This window comes from Chiloscyllium punctatum, chromosome 1, assembly GCF_047496795.1.
Source record: "Chiloscyllium punctatum isolate Juve2018m chromosome 1, sChiPun1.3, whole genome shotgun sequence".
In the NCBI taxonomy this organism is placed as follows: domain Eukaryota; kingdom Metazoa; phylum Chordata; class Chondrichthyes; order Orectolobiformes; family Hemiscylliidae; genus Chiloscyllium; species Chiloscyllium punctatum.
This window is the reverse complement of record NC_092739.1, coordinates 44,436,925-44,458,408: the sequence shown is the minus strand read 5'-3', so window position 1 is coordinate 44,458,408 and position 21,484 is coordinate 44,436,925. Positions and strand designations below refer to the sequence as shown.

General features: G+C 38.8%; 1 protein-coding gene across 1 annotated transcript in view; it reads right to left on the bottom strand.

Annotated features, from left to right (window-relative positions):
- Positions 1 to 1,525: 1,525 nt before the first annotated feature.
- LOC140458623 (stearoyl-CoA desaturase 5-like) overlaps positions 1,526 to 21,484 on the bottom strand; it is a 57,610-nt gene continuing 37,651 nt past the window's right edge. The window contains exons 4-5 of the mRNA XM_072553361.1: positions 13,496 to 13,728; positions 1,526 to 8,177 (exon numbers count right to left, since the gene is read on the bottom strand). Coding sequence (XP_072409462.1) covers positions 7,987 to 8,177; positions 13,496 to 13,728 — 424 coding nt within the window. The 3' untranslated portion in view covers positions 1,526 to 7,986. The remainder of the gene's footprint in view (positions 8,178 to 13,495; positions 13,729 to 21,484) is intronic.

The window sequence follows — 21,484 nt, the reverse complement described above, 5'->3', positions numbered from 1 at the left end:
TAACGCATCAATGAGACAGTATCTGCAACTTTTCTCCCTTCCTATGACTGCCACCCATCACATCCCCTTGCTGTTGTAAATTCTTCATTCTGTCTCTCCAGCCGACCCATTGAATCTGATAGGATTCGTAACCAACGGCATTTATTGCAGATTATAATCCTCAGTAACACAAACTCTCCCTAAACTCCCACATCCAAGAAGAATAGCCTATCACTCTACTAAAGGCCATTTTTGCTTCTTCCAATCTACAGACCCAGAAAATAGCACTGTCTTATTCCTCTACAAAACACTGCTCCAGGCTAACCTAATACTTATGGCTTATATTTTTAAGTTTTATCAAAAGACATATCTCAATACATCACAATCAAGAAAGAACCCACTCTACTCACTACTACAGACTTTCTGTGAGGCCACATTTAAAAATATTCACTGATCTGTTTCTGTGCTGTGACCTCTCCCAAACAGGTTCCTTCAAGATCAGTTGTGAATTTTGCTGTTTGTTAATTTTCTCAGACACACTCCGATGTCCAGCGATACATGAATTCAAACAGCAAAGGCAGTAACTGCACAGGTTCACTGCTTCGTCTGTTAGTGGGTTTCGTTTTTTTTCTCTCTCTCTCTCTCTCCTGCACTGACCTCACCAAGTGCTTTCCTTTGTCCATTCCTCTCCCTTTTAAAAAAGTGCTGTTGTTTTGATTTTTTTCTCTCCAAAGTTCTAAAACAATGCAACAGCATATGAAACAGTAATGCTTCTCCTGGAATTCGAGGAAATCACCTCCAACACCTAAAATACCTCAAAAAAGGAGCAGTCTGTTACAACCAGAAATTTTTCTCATTTTCCATCTTGGATTGTTAATTCTGTTCCTAATAAATAAGTTAGTTTGAGATACTGAAGAAACTAGATTATTGTCTCTTTTGTTCCAATTAGTACTAATAATGAGAAACAAATTGACAACATTTATTTTGGTGTTTAAATAAGATACTTAGCCTTTGGGTATAGCTCATGGAATAAATAGCTTGATTTCTTGCACACTCTTCCTATCAGTCATGATGAACTTTAGCTGTTATTCCTGCACAAGCAAGAAGAGAGGATTGCTTCTGCCATTCATCTGTCAAATAACCTATATGGAATCACAGAGGCAAAGAAGAGCCTAAATTTATTCCCTAGCACATAGGGAGTTCAGCTGTAGCAACAGAAGTGTTGCTACATTTAGTACTCTGAGCATTGGCTGGGGAAATAATAACCCAGTATTCACACCAATAATCATTATCCAGAGCTCTCTGTTGGATAGTACAAGCATCTGATCACTAACTTGAATTTAATTCCCTCCATAGTAAAATGGTCTCTGTCAATAGTTGGTCAGGCTCAGAGAATAGCTGTTTGGAGAAAGTACAGAAGAACTGACCTAGACCTTGGAACCAAATTACAGGCAGCACATCCCAGGTGAGGATTTTCAAATAAAGCAAATTTTTTTGCTACAGTAGTGTTCAGTGTTGATAATTGCAACTAACAATAGAGACAAGGCAAATTTAGCAGCATTTATTTTAAACCTTTTACAAATTCTATATTTAGGTTAATGAGAGAGCATTACATTTTGAAGAATGCAAACAATATTTGTTATAATAAATTGGTCAAAATACAGGTTATTTCTGGTCTTTATTTTCATTTTATTTCAATTTTCACAGGCCAAATTCCAAAAAACGATTGTCTTAAAAGTGCACTAGTGCCTTCCATGATCTTTACAAGCCTAACGTTGTGATTATGGTGATGAATAAAAACACACAAATACATTATGTCACATATTCTTCTGTGCACACATTTGAAAGCTGCTTCTGATTTTACTCCAAGTTTGGCCGAGTTATATTACTTACAAGTCAACACCACAGAATTCTAGACAAGTGTGGCTAGTATGCCAACTTTCGCAACAATAGTCCTGGGGTTTATGGTGGAAGGGACAGAATAGGTTAGGGGGAAATACAGCAAATTATGTAATAAGGAGATGGGAATGATTTTCAAGATGTTTCCTTATACTACATAAGCTTGTATTTGGTTCATAGGATATCTCGTTTTACTTGGAGATTTATGGGCATATTGCTCATACAAAGAAATAAGAAATAATACTTAATTAGTCATAATAGAAACAGTTCCTCATGTCAACTGACTAAATCAAACACATTGAGCTTGCTAAACTGCTTCTTAATTCGATTAATTCATCCATTTTCCACCGGGTTGAGTAGAGCAGAGAGTCTGGAGTCACTTCACAGCCAACTCAAGGCACATATTTGTTTATTCTAATTTATCTTCTCTTATTATTTGGAAACTGGTGTTCAGTGGGAAATACACCAAAATATTAAAACTCTAACTGTGTTACCAGTGTGGGCATATAGCTGAGATCTAACATTAGGAACCCTGATCAAGTTTAAATGAGATAGAACTCCTTACTAAATTAATTATGCAAAGCACAATTATTTACAGATTGATATTTAATTATCTATCAGCTGCTGTAAACTAGAGTGGGAACAAGTTCACAGAATGAGTTTGCACAAGACTCTTTTTGAAACAATTAGACATTCTTCTCCAAAAAGGTGGCATATTACACAAGGGGACAGTACCCTCATTTATAAGTAAAGTTAAAGCAACACTGTAAAAATTAAACATCTTTACAGTTCATTTCGTAGATACTGCAAATAAGTAACATGCTACAGAACTGACATTTCTCAGACAGTACTGTACAAATCATCCAAAGTTAGATTTGCAGAAATACATACAAAAGAAAACTTGTAATTTAAAAAAATTATAATTCACTAACACATACTTTCACTCTTACCATTGCCAAGGAGAGGAATGGTCTATGAGAGTTATCTGCTTTTGGCGTCGTTTATCAACTATTTATACTACCTCCAGCTACAATAAATTCTTCACCATACACATTTCTCACTACTAATAGCAGTAGTGAGATACGTTACCTTGACTGCCATCAGTAGCCACTACACATACTACCCTCACATACTCACCAAGACAGCAAATTGACATCAGGATCAGTAAACCAACAGGACAATGATGACAGAATTCAAGTCAGGTTTTGGCATTCTTACAAAACTCGTTTATCTGAGCCAAGTGGATAGCTTCAACAACACTCATTGCAAAATCTCCAAAAGAACACATTACTTTGAGCATTTAGTATTTTTAAATATAGTTTGTTGGCATCTAATGTCAATTTAAAATGTCTAATACATTGAGGGTGGCCAGAGATGGCGAAAGGACAAAAACCACATTGATATACTGTCTTGAACACTGATGCCAAACTTTTAACAAAGGAAATATTAGTGTCCCGTAACTGAATGATGGAATAAGTGATAACTGATGAGCCATTTGAATAATTTAGACAATATTGTGCAGTAACTATATATTAAATGTGTGAACGATGCTAATGTTTCTTGTGAGTTGTTTGGCCTTGGGTACATCACAATAGAGGCCAACACCTGATGTCCACTTACTGCACTTTCAATAAGGATCACAGGATAGCAAATAGGAACAGGAATAATGGCTTGATATTTTTCCTTCCATAATGCGCAGACTGAGATCAGAAGAACACACTCACTTTGGTTGAAATCAGCTAATTCAACACAATAGAATTCAATCTTGGGACACTCCTGGCCTGAATGATTCAACTATTCACTGAAAAAAAACTCATTGAGCTATTCAGTCAAAATACTATATATTCCCTTTCCCATTCTTAGGTTCCAAGGTCAGGCACCAATTATAGACACATTGTTACCATCTCAGTCCAAATGTTGTTCTTTTACAGGCAACTAGGTGATGCAGAAGAATAGTCCTGTAAACCATCTCTTAATATTCTCCTGGAGAAGACCTTTGATCTCCTTTTAATAAGCAGGCAATTTAACCAGGGGCTGGTTACAGGAACTGAAACACACAGATCATCTTTCAGTTAATCAATCACTGTGCAATGTTTTACATCAGCCTGTTATATATCATATTGTGATCAATTTTACAAATGTGTCCTTCAAATCTGACTGATGAACTTTTCTTTTGCTCTTCAGTATTTTTAATTTATTTAAGTGTGGTCAAATCCATAAGTAATCGCAAGATCAGACTTTGGTTTATTCAGATATTAAAAGAAAATATTCTAAGTAATTTCTTGCATTATCATTAATAAAGAATAACAGTACAGAACAGTAGATATACTATCTAACCCATAAATAAGACATAGAACACATCACATCACTATATATAGAACAAATAGTTATATAAGGTTAAAAGAATTGACATCTAGGTGGAATTTTCCTATTTACAGTTAAATTGCGGTAGCAAGTGAATTTTCATGGTGTCTGCACTACCATGGCCCAGGCTGAATGTTCTCATGCAATCTTTTGCTTTTCACTTTATTAATTATACTACTGAACTGTTGAGCAGGTTTCTTGAGGAAACTGCATGGCAAGTGAGGCAGAGGTGCAAAATCTTCCAGGCTCCATGCCTCAGGTTCGTTACTTAAAGCTCAGCTGCACATCACTTCAGATGCCACAAACCTAGAACAAACTCTTAAACAGTGCAGCTTAATTCTCTTTGATCTCAAATTATCTGAGTGGAAAGGCAAGCTAGCTCCCTGCTTCCAGCACAGAAATATGGAGGTGCTGGTGGACAGAGTGGTGGAGGGCTCTCTTTCTCTGTTGACAGCCAAAGGAGGCCATGCTACCACACCTAGTCAGCCTGGAGAGAATTTGCTGTGTCCTGCGTGAAAAGGGATGCCCAGTAGTACTTCAAGAGGGTGAGTGATCTTCTGAGCCTCAGGCAAACATGTAGCACCATTTTCTCCCTGCTATCTCACACTCAAGGGCCAGCACACAGTCTAATACTGCGCATGCAAGCATGCATCATGTTCATTCAAGGGCTCTCACCACCTCATCCTCCCAAACTACTAATGCTTTCTGCTCTTGATGCTTCCTGTTCATTCAGAGGACACTTCACTCGCTCTCCTGTGCATACATGATTACTAACTGTGGTAGCAATCATTTCAATTATACTCAATCCCCCTTGTTGCCACATTGAAGGTAAAATTGGCTTACCACGCTCACAGGATTGAAGCCTCAACAGCACCCAACAGACCCACCTGTAATCCCCGGACTGGTCGCACTTAACCTGCAGGATTCACCATAGTGAATGCCCGATGGTATTTGGATAAGACGCTTAACTGATGGGAACGGACTTGGAGGGTATCCCCTTAGAAACAGTAGTCATCCTTCACACAACTAAGGTCTCTGCTCTATTGATTTTCACAAATACCATTCACATGCACATAGAGTTTGCTTGGCATTTAAGTAGCTGGCTCATGCTGCAGCTTGGATGTTGATGTAGCATGGCGTCATACTGTGACATGACTGAAACATTTGCTCCCCAGTAACACAAGCTGCCTCTTTGTATTGACACTAAAAACCAAGGTAAACAGCAGAGGTTGGGGTAGCCTGTAAGTAAGCACTGAAAGATCTTTCCAATCTGTGTGAAGAAAGCAATGTGACCCACACAGAGACTAGCAACCTCCAAGTAGGTCCTAAAGTCAGCCAGCACCTAGAAAGCTAAGCGTCAGTGCTCACGCCAGCGCAAAAGCATCCTCCATAGATGCATGAGATACATAGGTGCCCCTAAGCACAAAGTGATCTGGAGAAGCATGCAAGACATAGGCCTGAAATAGTGGACAGTGGCAGAGTTAGTCCAAGAGCAGGCCTGCTGATGTGGTGAAGCTACCGATTTGCCAATGTGGAGTTCTGAGATGAAGAGTCAAGGAGCACGGTGGTGCTGCAGGGCTCATGCACCGATGGTGTGCAGAAGCTGCAGTGGCATAATGGCCAGGACAGGCAATTGGCAAACTACAGCTGCCAAGTACCTGAGCTGCTTTACCTATTAGGAATTTGCATTATCTTGTTTCTCAGTGGAGGAATGGCAAATTGGGTGTGATATAAATAGAGGGAGTTGGGGCTTTAATCAGATGCAAATACATGGAAATAAGGTAGCCATTACTCAAGAATGAAATTCTGAAGTTGCCATTCAAAAAAACCTTTCTTGATGTTAAGGATTTAATTCTTTTCATTGTCACCCTATTTAGTCACCATACTACTCATTCCTGTCGCCATATTAGTGAGGGGAAAATTGTGTCTATAATCTTGATATTGACTTATGGTTCAATGGTCAGTTCAAACCACTAGACAGATGGGGTTGGATAGATTTTGAATTGCTGTTACAATTACTGCATGATTTATTTATTTCACATTATCACACGTTTGTACCCCTAGCATACCACTACCTCCCTGCTTTTCACACACATAGCATGAACAGCAGCAATCTCAATGGTAACCAATAACCACTGCCTTTAAAGAATTCAAACATTAGAGGCATATGTTGAGTTGGGATAGTCTTTGGAACTCACTATCAACACTGGCATAAATGTATGAGGTGGAAATTATTACCTGCCTTAAGAGTTTTTTTTAGATTAGATTACATTACTTACAGTGTGGAAACAGGCCCTTCGGCCCAACAAGTCCACACCGCCCCGCCGAAGCGCAACCCACCCATACCCCTACATCTACCCCTTACCTAAAACTACGGGCAATTTAGCATGGCCAATTCACCTAACCTGCACATCTTTGGACTGTGGGAGGAAACCGGAGCACCCGGACGAAACCCACGCAGACACGGGGAGAACGTGCAAACTCCACACAGTCAGTCGCCTGAGGCGGGAATTGAACCTGGGTCTCTAGCGCTGTGAGGCAACAGTGCTAACCACTGTGCCACCGTGCCGCCCACAGTTTTCTGTTGTGTTTCTGAATTAATAACACATCCTGATTGTTATGCTCCTCAAAATGTTTTGACAATTTAGATTTTAAAATTTCATCTCTTTTACATATTTGCACCCAACTATAACCAAATAAACAAAAATATAATTTGAATAAACAGCAAAGAATAGAGCACTCAAAAGATTCAAATACTTTAACCTAATTAGGAAACATTCTAAAAACCAAATCTTATTTCAGCTTTACTCAAAGTATCGGAAATACCACATATTCTACAGAGAAAACAGTCTGCTATCAATCTTGATTCCAACGTTCAAATATACATGAGGCTCAACTCTGCAAATCATATTTACCTTACACAATTTGGTTTCAAAAAAAGATCAAAAAGCTGTCAGTATTTTCTCTGAACACAATATGTGCCACATCCCATGAACCTAAAAAAGATTCCTTTTCCTCCAACTCACAATTCTCCTTTGTCATACAAGAGGTACCTAAGAATCAATCTTCCATTACATCACCCGACCAGAATTGAATAAAACTGTTTTGTTTCAAATTATACAAAAGACTCTTAACAACTCATTATGCATATACACAAGTTTCAAGGCCCTTCACTTACCCCACAGTAACTAGTTTCTAGTACAAAGTTGGCATGGATTTAAATAAAATAAAATATATGTGAAATTAACAACATGTCTGGCAATAATATTAAAACAAATTCATGTAGTTTATCCCTTTCAAACCCACAACTATGAGATTATGTTGCAGACTACTGCATCAGCTTTTGAGAGTGGGGAATCATTTCACTAAAGCTGCTTCATTAATCCATTATATTAACATCATAACTGAATTTAAAATCTGAGGACAAAGCAAACTTAATGGATGTACAGTTTCTCCTTCAGATACTGCAGGGTTGTATGGGACATCTGCTGTCAATACATCAAAGCATGGCAAGCAGATTAAGTAGGCCTTTTTGCAGTTTGTAAAATATATTGAATTAATTCCAGGATATCTTTCACCTTCATGGTCTGGAAAGAATTAAGTGCAAAAAAAAAGAAACTGCAATAAAGCTAGATGCATTGTCACAAGCTTGAAATATGACGACTATATGTCCAGGTTAAAATAACAGCAAATTTCAATCAGTGAAATCTTCATATGGACTTTGAGCTTTTCTTCATTTTACTTTTAAGCGCTCCCATCTCCAGTCCTCAGTTTACGTGCTTCAATCATCTGCTCAGAAGCTCGCTTTCGATCACTTGCCAGGCCAAGCCAACACATGAAATCAATAAAGCATGTTGTTGGGTTCAGTCGCAGACCAAACTCACTTGCTGAGTAGTCAAATGGAAACGTGTGATGATAGTTGTGGAATCCTTCTCCTGTAAAAATTAGAGTAATTTAGTATTCATCCAAAATAATAACTCTCAAGCTTTTTTAAAGCTCAGAACATAAAGAACTTATATAAAGGTATAAAGTCTCTCTCCTTAAAATACTATGAAAGAGGTTGAAGCTTTGTTTTGTTGGGTAATTTAGGAATTTTCTAACTGTGTTCTATACCTAGGTAGCTTTGTTTTGTTTATTTATTACCTGAAAGGCAAAAACATCTGTTTTAAAGAAACACAGCAGCCTTGTGAGACTATGGTTCAGTTAATGACTACAATATCAACTAAAACAAAACATACGATCTATCAGCCAGATTTCATTCTGGGATTTGATTGGTCATACCATCAGCTGGCAATGTGACACAATGCTGCAAATTAGAAATTCATTCCTGCTTCTTAAAGGTGACCCATAACATTGCTCTCAGTAATTAAATGCAAGCTCAATAAAATGTAACAACAGCAGTAGGAGAGAATTGCACTGGTACAAAACAGGAGCAGAAAAACAGATTAATCTGATGTAATAATGTATTTAATCAAGTGGCCCAATCTAGAAAAAGGAACCCAGTTCTTGGAATCCAGCCCAGATGTGCATGGACTCTTTGGAAGTAGAATGTGTAGGCCCTGACTGAGGTCTTGGTTTTGATCATGTCTGGTTAGCGATAGATATGTCCATCCAGATGTGATCACGGACAGTTTTGATATGAATTCTCTTCCAATGCAATGTAGTGACCTCTTTTAAGCATGGCTCTACCAGTTAAATGATTCTGCGTTGTAAACTATTGCCCTACTGCAAATGTGGCATGCTCGCTCCTAGCATAACTATCATCTGTTGCTTTCACCTTTCCCGGTTGTTCCAAAATAGCATCCCTAACTTCAAGTGGATGGAACAAATCAAAACTAGGGCAGAATAGAGCTGTTGCCTGAACTTAAGCTTGGCTGGGGAATGGAATCATAGATCTCAATGGAGTTATATCTAAGTAGGGCATGGTAACCTGTAGTCTTGACCTGTCTGCTGGCATTTGGAATAAGCAATTTAACTGCAAAATGTATGTTTCAGCACATGGAGAACAACCTGCCCAAGATAAACCCAGCAGCATGGCCCCTGCAACCTCTTTCCATCTGTCAGAGCCAAGGTGTAATATTACTGGGGGACAGGGTGGGTGATTGATGGGTATTTCTTCAGCACCTCTTTTGATTGCCCAAGTGGTTGAAATCAGGAGATGCTATTACAGCGGACAAACACAGTTGAGAAATTCATGTAAAATATTTAATATGTAAGTTAATGAAAGAAACAGAATCAAGCTGTCAGGACAGGTGATGTGTTGCCACTGTAGTGTGCGGGAGCTAATGGACATCAGCACAATTCACAGTTGTCACATCTGCAGCAAGTGTTGGCTGCTAAATGAACTTTGGTGTGAGGTGCAGTCCAAGCTGCAGACACTGTTGCATTTCAGGAATGGGCACAGCTGTCTGGAAAATGTGTTTCAGAAGGCAGTCACCCTTAAATTAACTTAATTAAATTTGATCGGTGGTAAGGGACAGGTGAATATGGCTGCTTTGGAGGTGCTTCAACCAATCCAATTGCCCGGTAAGTATAAGGTTCTTGACTAGGGAGGATGAGCAAACAACAACAACATGATCCAGAGTGTCGTTCGAGTGGAGGGAGGAAAGAATGTTAATACAGAAAGTACTTACAGGGCAAAACATAATTAGGGGAATAAAATTGTTCTCTTAAACAAGAACTGGGTTTTGAAAGCTGTGTTGCCTACCTGATTAAAATTTATTTTTGGATTGGACAAGAACTTAGAGTGAGAAAGGAAGGATCATGTTGAGATTCATGTAGGTACCAATGATATAGATCGGCATAGAAAAGAGGTTTGGTGGAGGGATTATGAGAAGCTCAGGGTTTAAAAGCCAGAACCAGAAAATTAATAATCACTCAATTGCCACCTGAGCCACATGCAAACTGGAATACGATAAATAAGGTTAGTGATGTAAATATGCGGCTCAAAGTTTGTTGTGGGAAAAATGAGTTCTAATGAGTAGCTAAGTTGATTGTACAGTAAAGACAAATGAATATGACTTGATAGCTATTTCACAGATGTATTTGCAGGGTGATCAAACTAAGAACTTGATAGTCAACATTCCAGAAGAATAGGTGAAAGGAGATGAGGTAGTTTTGTTAATAAAGGTTGGTATTGGTGTGGTGATGATAGTGATATAGGTGCAACAGACTGATGTAGAATCAGTTGGGATGGAAGTGAGGAAAATCAATCAAAAGAAGTCATTGGTGGGAGTTGTCTATAGGTCCCCAAAGAGTAGCCTCTTTTTAGGACAAACCATAAATGGGAAAATATTGGAGGTGTGTAAGAAGGGTGCTGTAAGTATCATGGGTGATTATAATTTGCATATTGACTGGACAAATCAGACGTGCACAGGCAACATGGAAAATGAATCTGTAGAGAGCATTTGAGATTGTTTCTTAGAACAGCCTGTTTGCAGGACAGGCTATTTTAGATCTAGTAACTTGCGATTAATAAGAGATCTCATGGTTAAGGATCTTCTAGGAAATAGTGATCACAACATGGTAGAATTTCAAATACACTTTGAGAGAGAGCAACTCAGGTCTTGAACCAATGTCATCAATTTAAATAAGGGCAACTGCAGAGGTATGAAGACAGACTTGTCTACAGCATGTATTACATAACACTTAGCAAAGATTTAGTTTGGTCAAAAAGAAGGACTTGATGAGAAAAATGAATTATCCTGGCTTAACAAAAAGGATTAATAAGAATTTCCAATAAAAACTAAGGCAAAAATAGCAGAAAAAAATTAATAATAGGCCAGATGATTTCGATCTTTTTTAGGAACCAACAGTGGATAACTAAAAGGCTAATAAGGAGGGAAGAAATTAATTATGAAAAGTAAATTGACAAAAATATAAAACTAAACAGTAAGAGCTTCTACAGATATGGCAGATAATTTAAATCAATATTTACATCAGTCTTCACTGTGGAGGACTATGAATATCCCAAAAATAGATAACAAACAAACTACTAATGGTAGGAAATATCTTGTAACAATCTCTGTCATGAGCGACAAAGTATTTGATGTATTGTTGCAAGTTGCCTGAATGTGATGCCTGCAGTTAAGTGCTTTAAGGGAAGTAGCTGCAGAAATGGAGGGGATCAAAATATTCAAACAAAATATTCAAAATATTCATGGAGGAGTGTCATAACAATCAGCCGTAGGGCCTCAATCATTTGCTATCGATATTATGAACTGGAGGAGGGGTAGAGTGTAATGTATCCAAATTCCCTGCTGATGCAAAACCAAATGTGACAGTGTGTTGTGATGACAGCATAAGGATAAGTTTGAGTGAGTGAGAAAAAAAATTGGTAGATGCAGTTTAACATAAGAAAATGCTAGATCCTGCACTCTGAAAGGAAGAATCAAAAAGCAAGTTAAGGCAGCTGTTAAAAATGAGATACTTTACTTGACATTAAAATATTAAGATACAAAACCAAAGAAGTTATAGCAAAACTTCACAAAACTTAACTTGAAAGTATTAAATTCAATCCAAGACACCATCCCTTAAGAAGGATGTTAAGGTCTGACAGATGATGCACAGGATATTTACAAGAATGGTACCAGAAATTAGGCAATTCATTATGCAGAGGAATGGCAGAAGGAGGAAGTAAAAGTACTGGAAATACTCAGCCAGTTAGGCAAATATGGTAAAAACAATGACTGCAGATGCTGGAAACCAGATTCTGGATTAGTGGTGCTGGAAGAGCACAGCAGTTCAGGCAGCATCCAAGTAGCTTCGAAATCGACATTCCTGATGAAGGGCTTTTGCCCGAAACGTCGATTTCAAAGCTACTTGGATGCTGCCTGAACTGCTGTGCTCTTCCAGCACCACTAATCCAGACTGTAAGAGTTTTTAAGCCAGCAAAGAGGAAAGGGGCAGGAAGAATAAACAAGAAAAACAGAGTCTCGGTGGCTCAGTGGTTAGCACTGCTGCCTCATAGCAACAGGGAGCCAGGTTCAATTACTGCTTCGGGCGACTTTGTGTGTGGAGTTTGCACATTCTCCGTGTCTGTGTGGGATTCCTCCGGGTGCTCCAGTTTCCTCCCACAGTCCAAAGATGTGCAGGCTGGGTGCATTAGTCAGGGGCAAATATCAGATAATAGGGTAGGGGAATCGGTCTGGGTGGGTACTCTTCGGAGGGTCGATGTGGACTTGTTGGGACAAAGGGCCTGTTTCCACACTGTAGGGATTTCATGATTCAACACAAAGAATGTCAATGGTGTTTTATTTCTATTAATAGCTTGTGGATTGTAGACATCACTAGCCAATCCTTAATTGCCTGAAAGATGAAGATAAGCCTTCTTGAACTGCTGCAAGGATATGATGAAGGTATACAATGTTGTTAGGAAAAGAATTCCGAGATTTTAACCCAGTGACAGTAAATGAAAAAGTCAGGATGGGCTGTGTGGTGTAGAGGGAAATTTGCAGGAGTGCGGGTTAGGGTAGATTAACAAGTTAGTTGTATCTAACCACTCCACATGCTAACTGTTGACATGGAAGCTGGCATCATTGGAAATGATACAACAATGAAACTGGAGAAAATGGAGTAATAACTGTGTTAGCCTGTGGATTTGTAGAGAACATTAGTAGAAAGCTAATCTCCAGAAATGGAGATCAGAAGTCAAGCAGGGAGAATCGGAAATGGACCGGTGAAGGTAAGGGAATGATGAAAATTAGAAACAAAATGAATGAAATAGATATCGCTAATTTTTATTAAGAGATTAAAAGGAATCTGTAAGGGAACACTGATGACATTCTGATCTAAAATATGTCAGATTGAATTGAACGTTCAGAATGGAAATAGGCTCAATGCTGTGGAAGACCAGAAGGATTTGGAGACCCAGGTTGACAAAATATTAAAGGTACCACCTCAAGACAAGAAAATTGTAAAGTTACCATAGTTCCAGGGGATGAGGTTAGCATCACTACTTCGCAAACCAGTCATCTAGCCAACTAAGCTAGCCAACATCATCCCCCACAGCGCACCCCACACCCCGCCCCTCAGGATAATACGAGCCATCACAAAAAAAATCCTGAAGATAAAGTAGTTGTCATTTTCAGGAGACAAACAAAAAAGGATTGGAAAAGTTTGAATTTCGTCACTAAAACCCCTGATACCTGGTTCAATGTGAGCGCCAGGTCTGTCCCTACTTTTTATCAAATATCATAAGATTAAAACAACTTCCATTTTCACAGATAAACTTAACAACCAGCTTCTTACTCACCAATTGCTCCAAATGTAACAAATCGATTTTCTCTCGGGCTGATGTATTTGTCATAGGGTCTATTTCCATACATGTGAGCAGCACTGTTAACCAACCACGTAACATTCAGGGATACTGTATACCGAAGGATAGATGCCAAGAAATATGAATTCCACAGACTTTCTCCCCAGAAGTACCAGGGAATAAAAGTTGGCATGAAGAAACACATGATTAAAACAGAAGTCTTGTAGTACCTATGAAAATAAGCAAATTTTACTTCAACAGAAATTACCAGCACAATTCTCTTAAAAACACAATCAGAATGTGTACAAAGAATAAAACCCTAAAAAGCCATGAGACCATAAAACATAGGAGCAGAAATTAGACTCTTCAGCCCATCAACCTGCGCCACCATTCAATCATGGCTGATAAGTTTCTGAATCCCACTCTCCTGCTTTCTCCCAGAGGCCCTTGATCCCCTTGGTACTGAAGAACCTATCTCAGTCTTAAATATACTCAATGACCTGGCCTCTACAGCCTTCTGTGGCAATGAATTCCATAGATCAACCACTCTCTGGCTGAAGAAGGTTCTCCTCATCTCTGTTCCAAAAGGTTTTCCCTTTACTCTAAGGCTGTGCCCTCAGGTTCTAGTCTCTCCTACCAATGGAAACATCTTCCCAACATCTACTGTCTACGCCATTCAATATTCAGGATGTTTCAATTAGCCCTCCCCCCCCACCAATCCTTCTGAACTCCATTGAGTATAGACCGCGAGTCCTCAAATGTTCCTCATATGTTAAGCTTTTCGTTCCTGGGACAATTCTCATGAGCCTCCTCTAACATGCTCCAGGGCCAATACATCCTTCCCGAGACATCAGCCCAAAACTGCACACAATACTCCAAATGTGGTCTGGCCAGAGCCTTACTGAGCCTCAGAAGTACATCCCTGTTTTTATATTCAGGTCCTCTCAAATTAAATGTCACCATTACATTTGTCTTCCTAACTACTGACTCAAGGTTACACTTGAGAGAATCCTGGATTAGAACTAGCTTTGCACTTCACATTTCTGAATTTCCTCCCCATTTAGAAAATAGTCCATGCCTCTATTCCTCCTACCAAAGTGCATGACCTCACACCTTTCCACATTGTACTCCATCTGCCACTTCTTTGCCCACTCTCCTAACTTGTCCAAATCCTTCTGCAGCCTCCCCACCTCCTCAATGCTAGCTGTCCCTCTATCTATGTTTGTATTATCTGCAAATTTAGCCAGAATGCCCTCCGTTCCTTCAACTAGATCATTAATGTATAAAGTGAAAAGTTCTGCTCCCAACTCTGAACTTTGCAGAACACCACTTGTCACCGGCTGCCATCTTAAGAAGGACCCTTTTATCCTCACTCTCTGCTTTCTGCCAGACAGCCAGGCATCTAACCATTCTGTAGGCTTTCTATGACTCTATGCTAGCACTTCGCTTCTAACACCATGGGTCCTTATCTTACTCAGCAGCCTCCAGTGTAGCACCTTGTCAAAGGCTTTTGAAGTCCAGGTAGCTAACATCCATTGGCTCTCCTTGGTCTAACATGCTCATTACTTCCTGAAATAACTTTAGGAGACTTGTCAGGCATGACCTCCCCTTGATGAAACCATGCTGAGTTTGTCCTATTTTACCATACATTTCCAAGTATTCAGAAATCTCAGCCTTCACAATGGGTTCCAGGATCTTACCCACAACTGAGGTTAGGCTAATTGGTCTATAATTTTCTGTCTTTTGCCTTACTTCCTCTTAAAACCACTATCGCTCAGGTAAAAATTTCGTTAGCTGGTTAGAGAGAGAAATAACTGCCCTTTGTTCGAACTGAAGGAGACAGGAATTAATTATGCCTTCTGCCCAAATCCACCCTCCCACCTCCCCCCCCCACCCATTTATCTCTCCACCCTGGAGGCTCCCTGCCTCTATTCCTGATGAAGGGCTTTTGCCTGAAACATCAATTTTCCTGCTCCTCAGATGCTGCCTGACCTACTGTGCTTTTCCAGCACCACTCTAATCTAAACTCTGGTTTTCGGCATCTGCAGTCCTCACTTTTGCCTTAAAAAATCTTCTGTAAACTATGTGAATTACCTGCAATATACATGTTAGTTTTGGTTACCCCACTTAATTTATTCTCTTCCATGGTATGGTAGGCCAAGTACATCAGTGTGATTATCCCTAAATGCCCCTGAACCCAGTGGTTTCCCAGATCATTGCTGAGAATCAACCATATTGTTGTGGTCTAGACTCATTTGTAAGTCAGATCAGGTTAGAATGACAGATTTCCTTCCCTAAAGGACATTAGTGAGTCACATGAGCTTTTACATAATCAACAGCCGTTCCATTCACCATTAGACCAGTTTTTATTTAAATTTCAGACTTTATTGAATTTAAACTTCACCATCTGCCATGGTGAGATTTAAACCTTTGTTCCCAGAATATTAGTCTGGACCTCTGAAATAAGAGTCCAGTAACATTTCTATTGCTTCCCTCGGAGGAAAGGTTAGTGGAGAACTGTAAAGCTAATACTTGATCTTTTCTCAGGTGTACCCAGATATTTTCTGGCAAATTGACAGATTATAAATTTTATTTAAGATATTTACTTAAGACATTTTTAAGATTATCAATTATCTGACATATACCATGAGCCAGGATCAGTCAGCATGGATTCAAATAAAAGGGAAAAATACCGTTCAATTCGAAGCACCACACATACAAAGATGTGTTAGATTTCTCCCACCTCCCACAGAAGGTACAGTGGTCACATGGGAGAACACATTCTGGAAATTCCTGGTGAACTTCTTTCATAAAAAATATGATCAATTCAAGGAGTAAGCTTCCAATTCAAATAATCAGTTGAAACTTTCAGAAGTTCAATAAATAACCAGACAAGTTTATTGTCTCTCTGTGGACTTTTGATTAGTGAACTGATACAAATGAAGCAGAGAAATCTCATAGATAAGAAAAGGAGTTATTCACTAAACTGACTGCAGGATCAGTGACCTTCTCCTGCCTAAAGTGTTTCAGTTTGTTATATTGTGGAACATAGTGTATAATATTTTACCAGGAGTATTTTCCTGCACATTTGTTATTTTACTGTATTGAGGATTCTTATACTTTTTCGTAAAGTTAAGTGTTCCTATAGGATTTTCTTACTATGTTTTCCGGCTATTGCTTCACCTCACTGACATCCACATAGTCTGATTTTATCCCTTCATAACCCTGCTCTGGCTTTGATAGGACTTCAAATTCCAAATAGCTACCATTCAGGACGAGTCATGAATTGGCACATTATTGTATGGCACAACCTATACTTTAACCTGGCAAAATTAGATTAAGGGAGAGGTCAAAACAGATGCAGTGGCAGAAATATGAGAGGATGTTTCTAAATACATAGAATTTTTAAAAAAACACTTGTGGGACGTGGGCACTGCGGGCTGGATCAGCATTTATTGCCTATCCCTAGTTGTCCTTGAGGTGGAGGAGAGCTACGTCTTGAACTGTTGTAGTCCATGCATTGTGGGGTGACCTACAATGCCCTTAGGGAGGGAATTCCAGGATTTTGACCCAGTGACAGTGAAGGAAGTGATCTATTCCCAAGTCAGGATGGTGAGTGGTTTGGAGGGGAACTTGCAGGTGGTGATGCTCCCATATATCTGCTGCCCTTGTCCTTCGAGATGGAAGTGGTCGCGGGCTTGGAAGGTGCTAAGAATCTTTGGTGAATTTCTGCAGTGCTTCTTGGAGATTGTACACACTGCTGCTCCTAAGCATTGGAAGGGTGTGGATGCTTGTTGATGTGGTGCCAATAAAGTGGCTTGATTTGTCCTGGATGGAGTCAAACTTCTTGAGTAATGTTGGAGCTGCACGGACTTTGAGTCAAGAGGTGAGTTACTTGGCACAATATTCCTAGCCTCTGGCCTGCTCTTTTAGCCACTGTATTTATGTTGTGAATCTGGTTGAGTTTCTGGTCAATAGTAACCCCCAGGATGTTGATGATGGAGGATTTAGTGATTGCAACATTACTGAATATCAAAGGGTTTTGGTTAGATTGTCTTTTATTGGAGATGGTCATTGTCTGGCATTTGTGTGGTATGGATGCTTCTTGCCACTTGTCAGCCCAAACCTAGATATTGCCCAGATCTTATGTATTTGAACACAGGCTGCTTCAGGATCTGAGGAGTCACGATTGGTGCTGAATACATCCATTCTAAGGAGAAAGGAAATTTCCAAAGGAAAGATCAGAGTCCAATATAAAAAGGTCAAATGTATGAACTAACTTGTAGAAAAATCAACAAATGGGTAAGTCATAAACTTGGACAGAATGTAAAATGTGCGAAGACTGATTACAAGGTCAATAAAGAACAAAGAATTAGAGTGAGAGAGAAAGCTAGCTAGAGAGGTAAAAACAGATACCAACAGTTTCTATAGATATTTAAAAAGAAACAAGTTTTAAAAATTGAGCACACGTTCTATAAAAAGTGAGTCTGAGAATTAATAATGGAAAAATAAGGAGATGGCAAATGATTCAAATAGGTAAGTTGCATCAACATTCACTGAGAGATTATAAGTAACATCCCAAAAACAGCTATAAATCAGAAAATGGAAAAACAGGAACTCAAGAGAACTATCAAAGGAAGTAGGAATGAGCAAACTGTTGGAGCTATAGGCTGACAAGTCTGCAGGCCCTGATGGATTTCACCCTGGGGTCATAAAAGAAGTTGCCAGTGAGGTAGTTAATGCATTTTAATTTTCCAAAATTCACAAAATTTGCAGAAGACTCCATTAGTTTGGAAATACCCAATGTAAATTATTTTTAATTAAAGGAGTGAGACAAAAAACAGAAATTACAGCTGGTTAGCTTAATATCTGTAATAGGGAAAACATTATAAGCTAGTGTTAAATATTTTACAGCAGGGCACTTAAAAAACTTCCGAGTAATAAGGGAGAGTCAACATGTTTTGTAAAAGGGAAATCAGGTCAAACCAATTTACTGGAATTCTTTGAAGAAGTAATATGTGCTTTGAAGAAAGGGTAACTATTGGACAGACTGTACATAGATTTCCAGAAGGCATGTGAAAAGTTGTCACATCAAATGGTACTGTGGAAATTAATAGCACATGGTGTAGTGACTAGTTAAATTAAACTAGATGGCAAGCTTATTCCTGATGAAGGGCTTATGCCTGAAACATCGATTCTCTTGCCCCTCGGATGCTGCCTGACTTGCTGTGGTTTTCCAGCATCACATTCTCAACTCTGATCTCCAGCATCTGCAGTCTTCATTTTCTCCCATCAAGATGTAATGTGTAGCAAGGCACAGGGATCAGTGCTGGGCCTTCTAATTTTTTTTCTCAAATTATATAGATTACTTGAATGAAGGGCCCAGATATATGATTGCCAAAATGTGCCATGATATAAAGAGCAGGTGGAAAATAAGTTGTGAAAAGGACCTAAGGAGGCCACAAAGGGATATAGATAAGTTCAGTGAATGTGCACAAATCTGGCAAATGGTGAGATTGTAGATCAGTCACAGACACATAGAAGATAGGAGCAGGAGGCAGCCATTCGGCCCTTTGAGCCTGCTCCACCATTTATCACAATCATGGCCAATTGTCCAACCCAAAAGCCTAATCCTGGTTTCTCCCCATAATCTTTGATCCCATTCACCCGAAGTGCTATATCTATCCACCTCTTGAATATATTCTGACTGAATGACAGAACAGGCTTCAGTGGCTGTGGGACCTGCTTCTCCTCCTAATTCATATTTTCATGTGTTAATCACCGGGCAGAAATGGGATCAAATGCCGATTCTTCCCATTCAATGCCTTGAATATGGTATATACTGGCTCGGCATAATTAAATGGACAAAGACATGGGATCAAATTGGGAATGAATATCTCAGAGTTACTTTAGACACTGCATCTGTCCATTTACTATCATTTGTTGCACTATACTATCTGCATATTACTAGAAAATGTTAGCAATGTAAAACAAAACTTGGAGACTGGAATAAAACAATAAATCCTGAAAACTAAATATCTGTCATTTTAATTGTAGGCAGTTTTTGAATATTGGTTGGAATACAGTTATGAGGTAAGCTTGTGGTGCAGTACTGTAAATATGAATATTGTAAGCAATCTTAATCTGCTTTCAACCACATAGGGGCATCACATCCCAACCTGATCCTACCTCCGTCAGACATTTGTTTTTCAGCAGGCAAACATTAAAAACGGGAATCTTAGCCGATTGTAGTTCCTTTAATCAGATCACAGGCACAAAGACAAATCTTAACACCCCAAACTGCTAACTTGACTGTAAATAAACCTAAGATTTGAAACTGGGTCCTTCTGACTTTTATGCCTGTTACTGCAATAGGTACTGCCTTGCCCATACTGGATTCCAACAGTAAAACTTTGATGCATTGACAGCTTCCTTCTTAGAAATGTGGTTTTAATTTGTGCAACGAGTTATTACCTATTTATTTTCTTGTTGCTGCTCGATGCAGCACAATCAAAAGCAACCGTATAAGCTATTTATCAAGGTTAAGAAATGTTCTGTCAATATGTACAAGTTATCTGTGAGAGATGCATTTCAAATTAAATAGTCAGGCACAATTCAAATAAAAATTATAGGCTTCAAGTAATTAAACTCACTGGGAGGTCAATAAAATGCATTAGAATCTAGGCAAAACTTTTACTCAACTTCTAATGACTGCTTTGGTGTTATAGAACACAAGTGTAAACTAGCCATTGATCCTTTCCTTATTTATGAGGTAATAAGTATCAACAGGTGAAAAGGAAATAAATACAAGATGTGAATGAACATGTTTCTTAATGTTTCTGACAGCTGAAACCCACAGCACTGTGATGGATATGGTAAAGTAGTTCAATACATATAGTTTGAAAGCCATTGACATTTCCAATTATGGACAATCCTGTCCAAAATAATTTGTAGCCAGACACGTTTTTGTTGCTTATTCCTTAAACATGAAGCTGAAGGATATGAAAACATTCAAGTCTCAGATCATCAACATTTATAATTTTCACACATTTTAAAAAATAATTTTACTTCTTTTTCTTATGACCAAAGTGAATAATCTCTCACTTTCACACAATACTCTTGCTGCCAACTTGTTTCCTACTAATTTTACCTATCTAAATTTCTTTGAGCCCTCTCCATGTGCTTCTCACAGCTTTATATCATAAGCAATCTTTGTGACCTTATTTTCTGTCTCATCATCATTCATACAGATCACAAATAGCTGAAACCCAAGCACTAATCCGTGAGACACTCTCATCAGTCACAGCTGCCAATTTGATCACTTCTTCTAGATCTTCTAGATTTCCTACAGTGTGGAAACAGGCCCTTCGGCCCAAAATGTCCACACTGACCCTCCGAAGAGTATGGCTAATTCACCTAACTTGCTATGCCAACTTTATTCTTGCTACCCATAACAAAGTCTTCTATCCATGCTATATTATTGTCTGCCTCTTCTGTCTTAACCCTACATTTGACTCCATATCAAATGCTTTTTGAAGTCCAAGTAAACTACATCCACTGGTTCGCTTTATCTACTTTATTAGTTTTTTTCTAAATGTGTTAAACAGGATTTAAACCTTTTGAAAAATCAGGTTAACTTGTTGAAATAATACTACTTTTTCTAAGTGCATTGTTAAACCTTCCTCAGTAATAAACTTCAGCACTTTTTCCAAGTGACCAACATCAGGCTAACTGGTCTGTAGTTCCCTGTTTTCTGTCTCCCTCTTTTTTTGAATAGTGGTGTTATGTTTGTTTTCTTAAAAAAGTGGTGCCCAGCGTTGACCACTCTGTCAGCAGACAGGCAGTAACAGATTTTTAAAAGTCTGGCCAAAAAAAATGAAAAGAGGAGGTGAAAAAGATTGGAAAGGAAAAGAAGTGCAGTTTTATTTCCTTTGAAACCATAAAGTGTAGATTGCATTGAATGTGAGGTTTTAAAAGGTTATGATT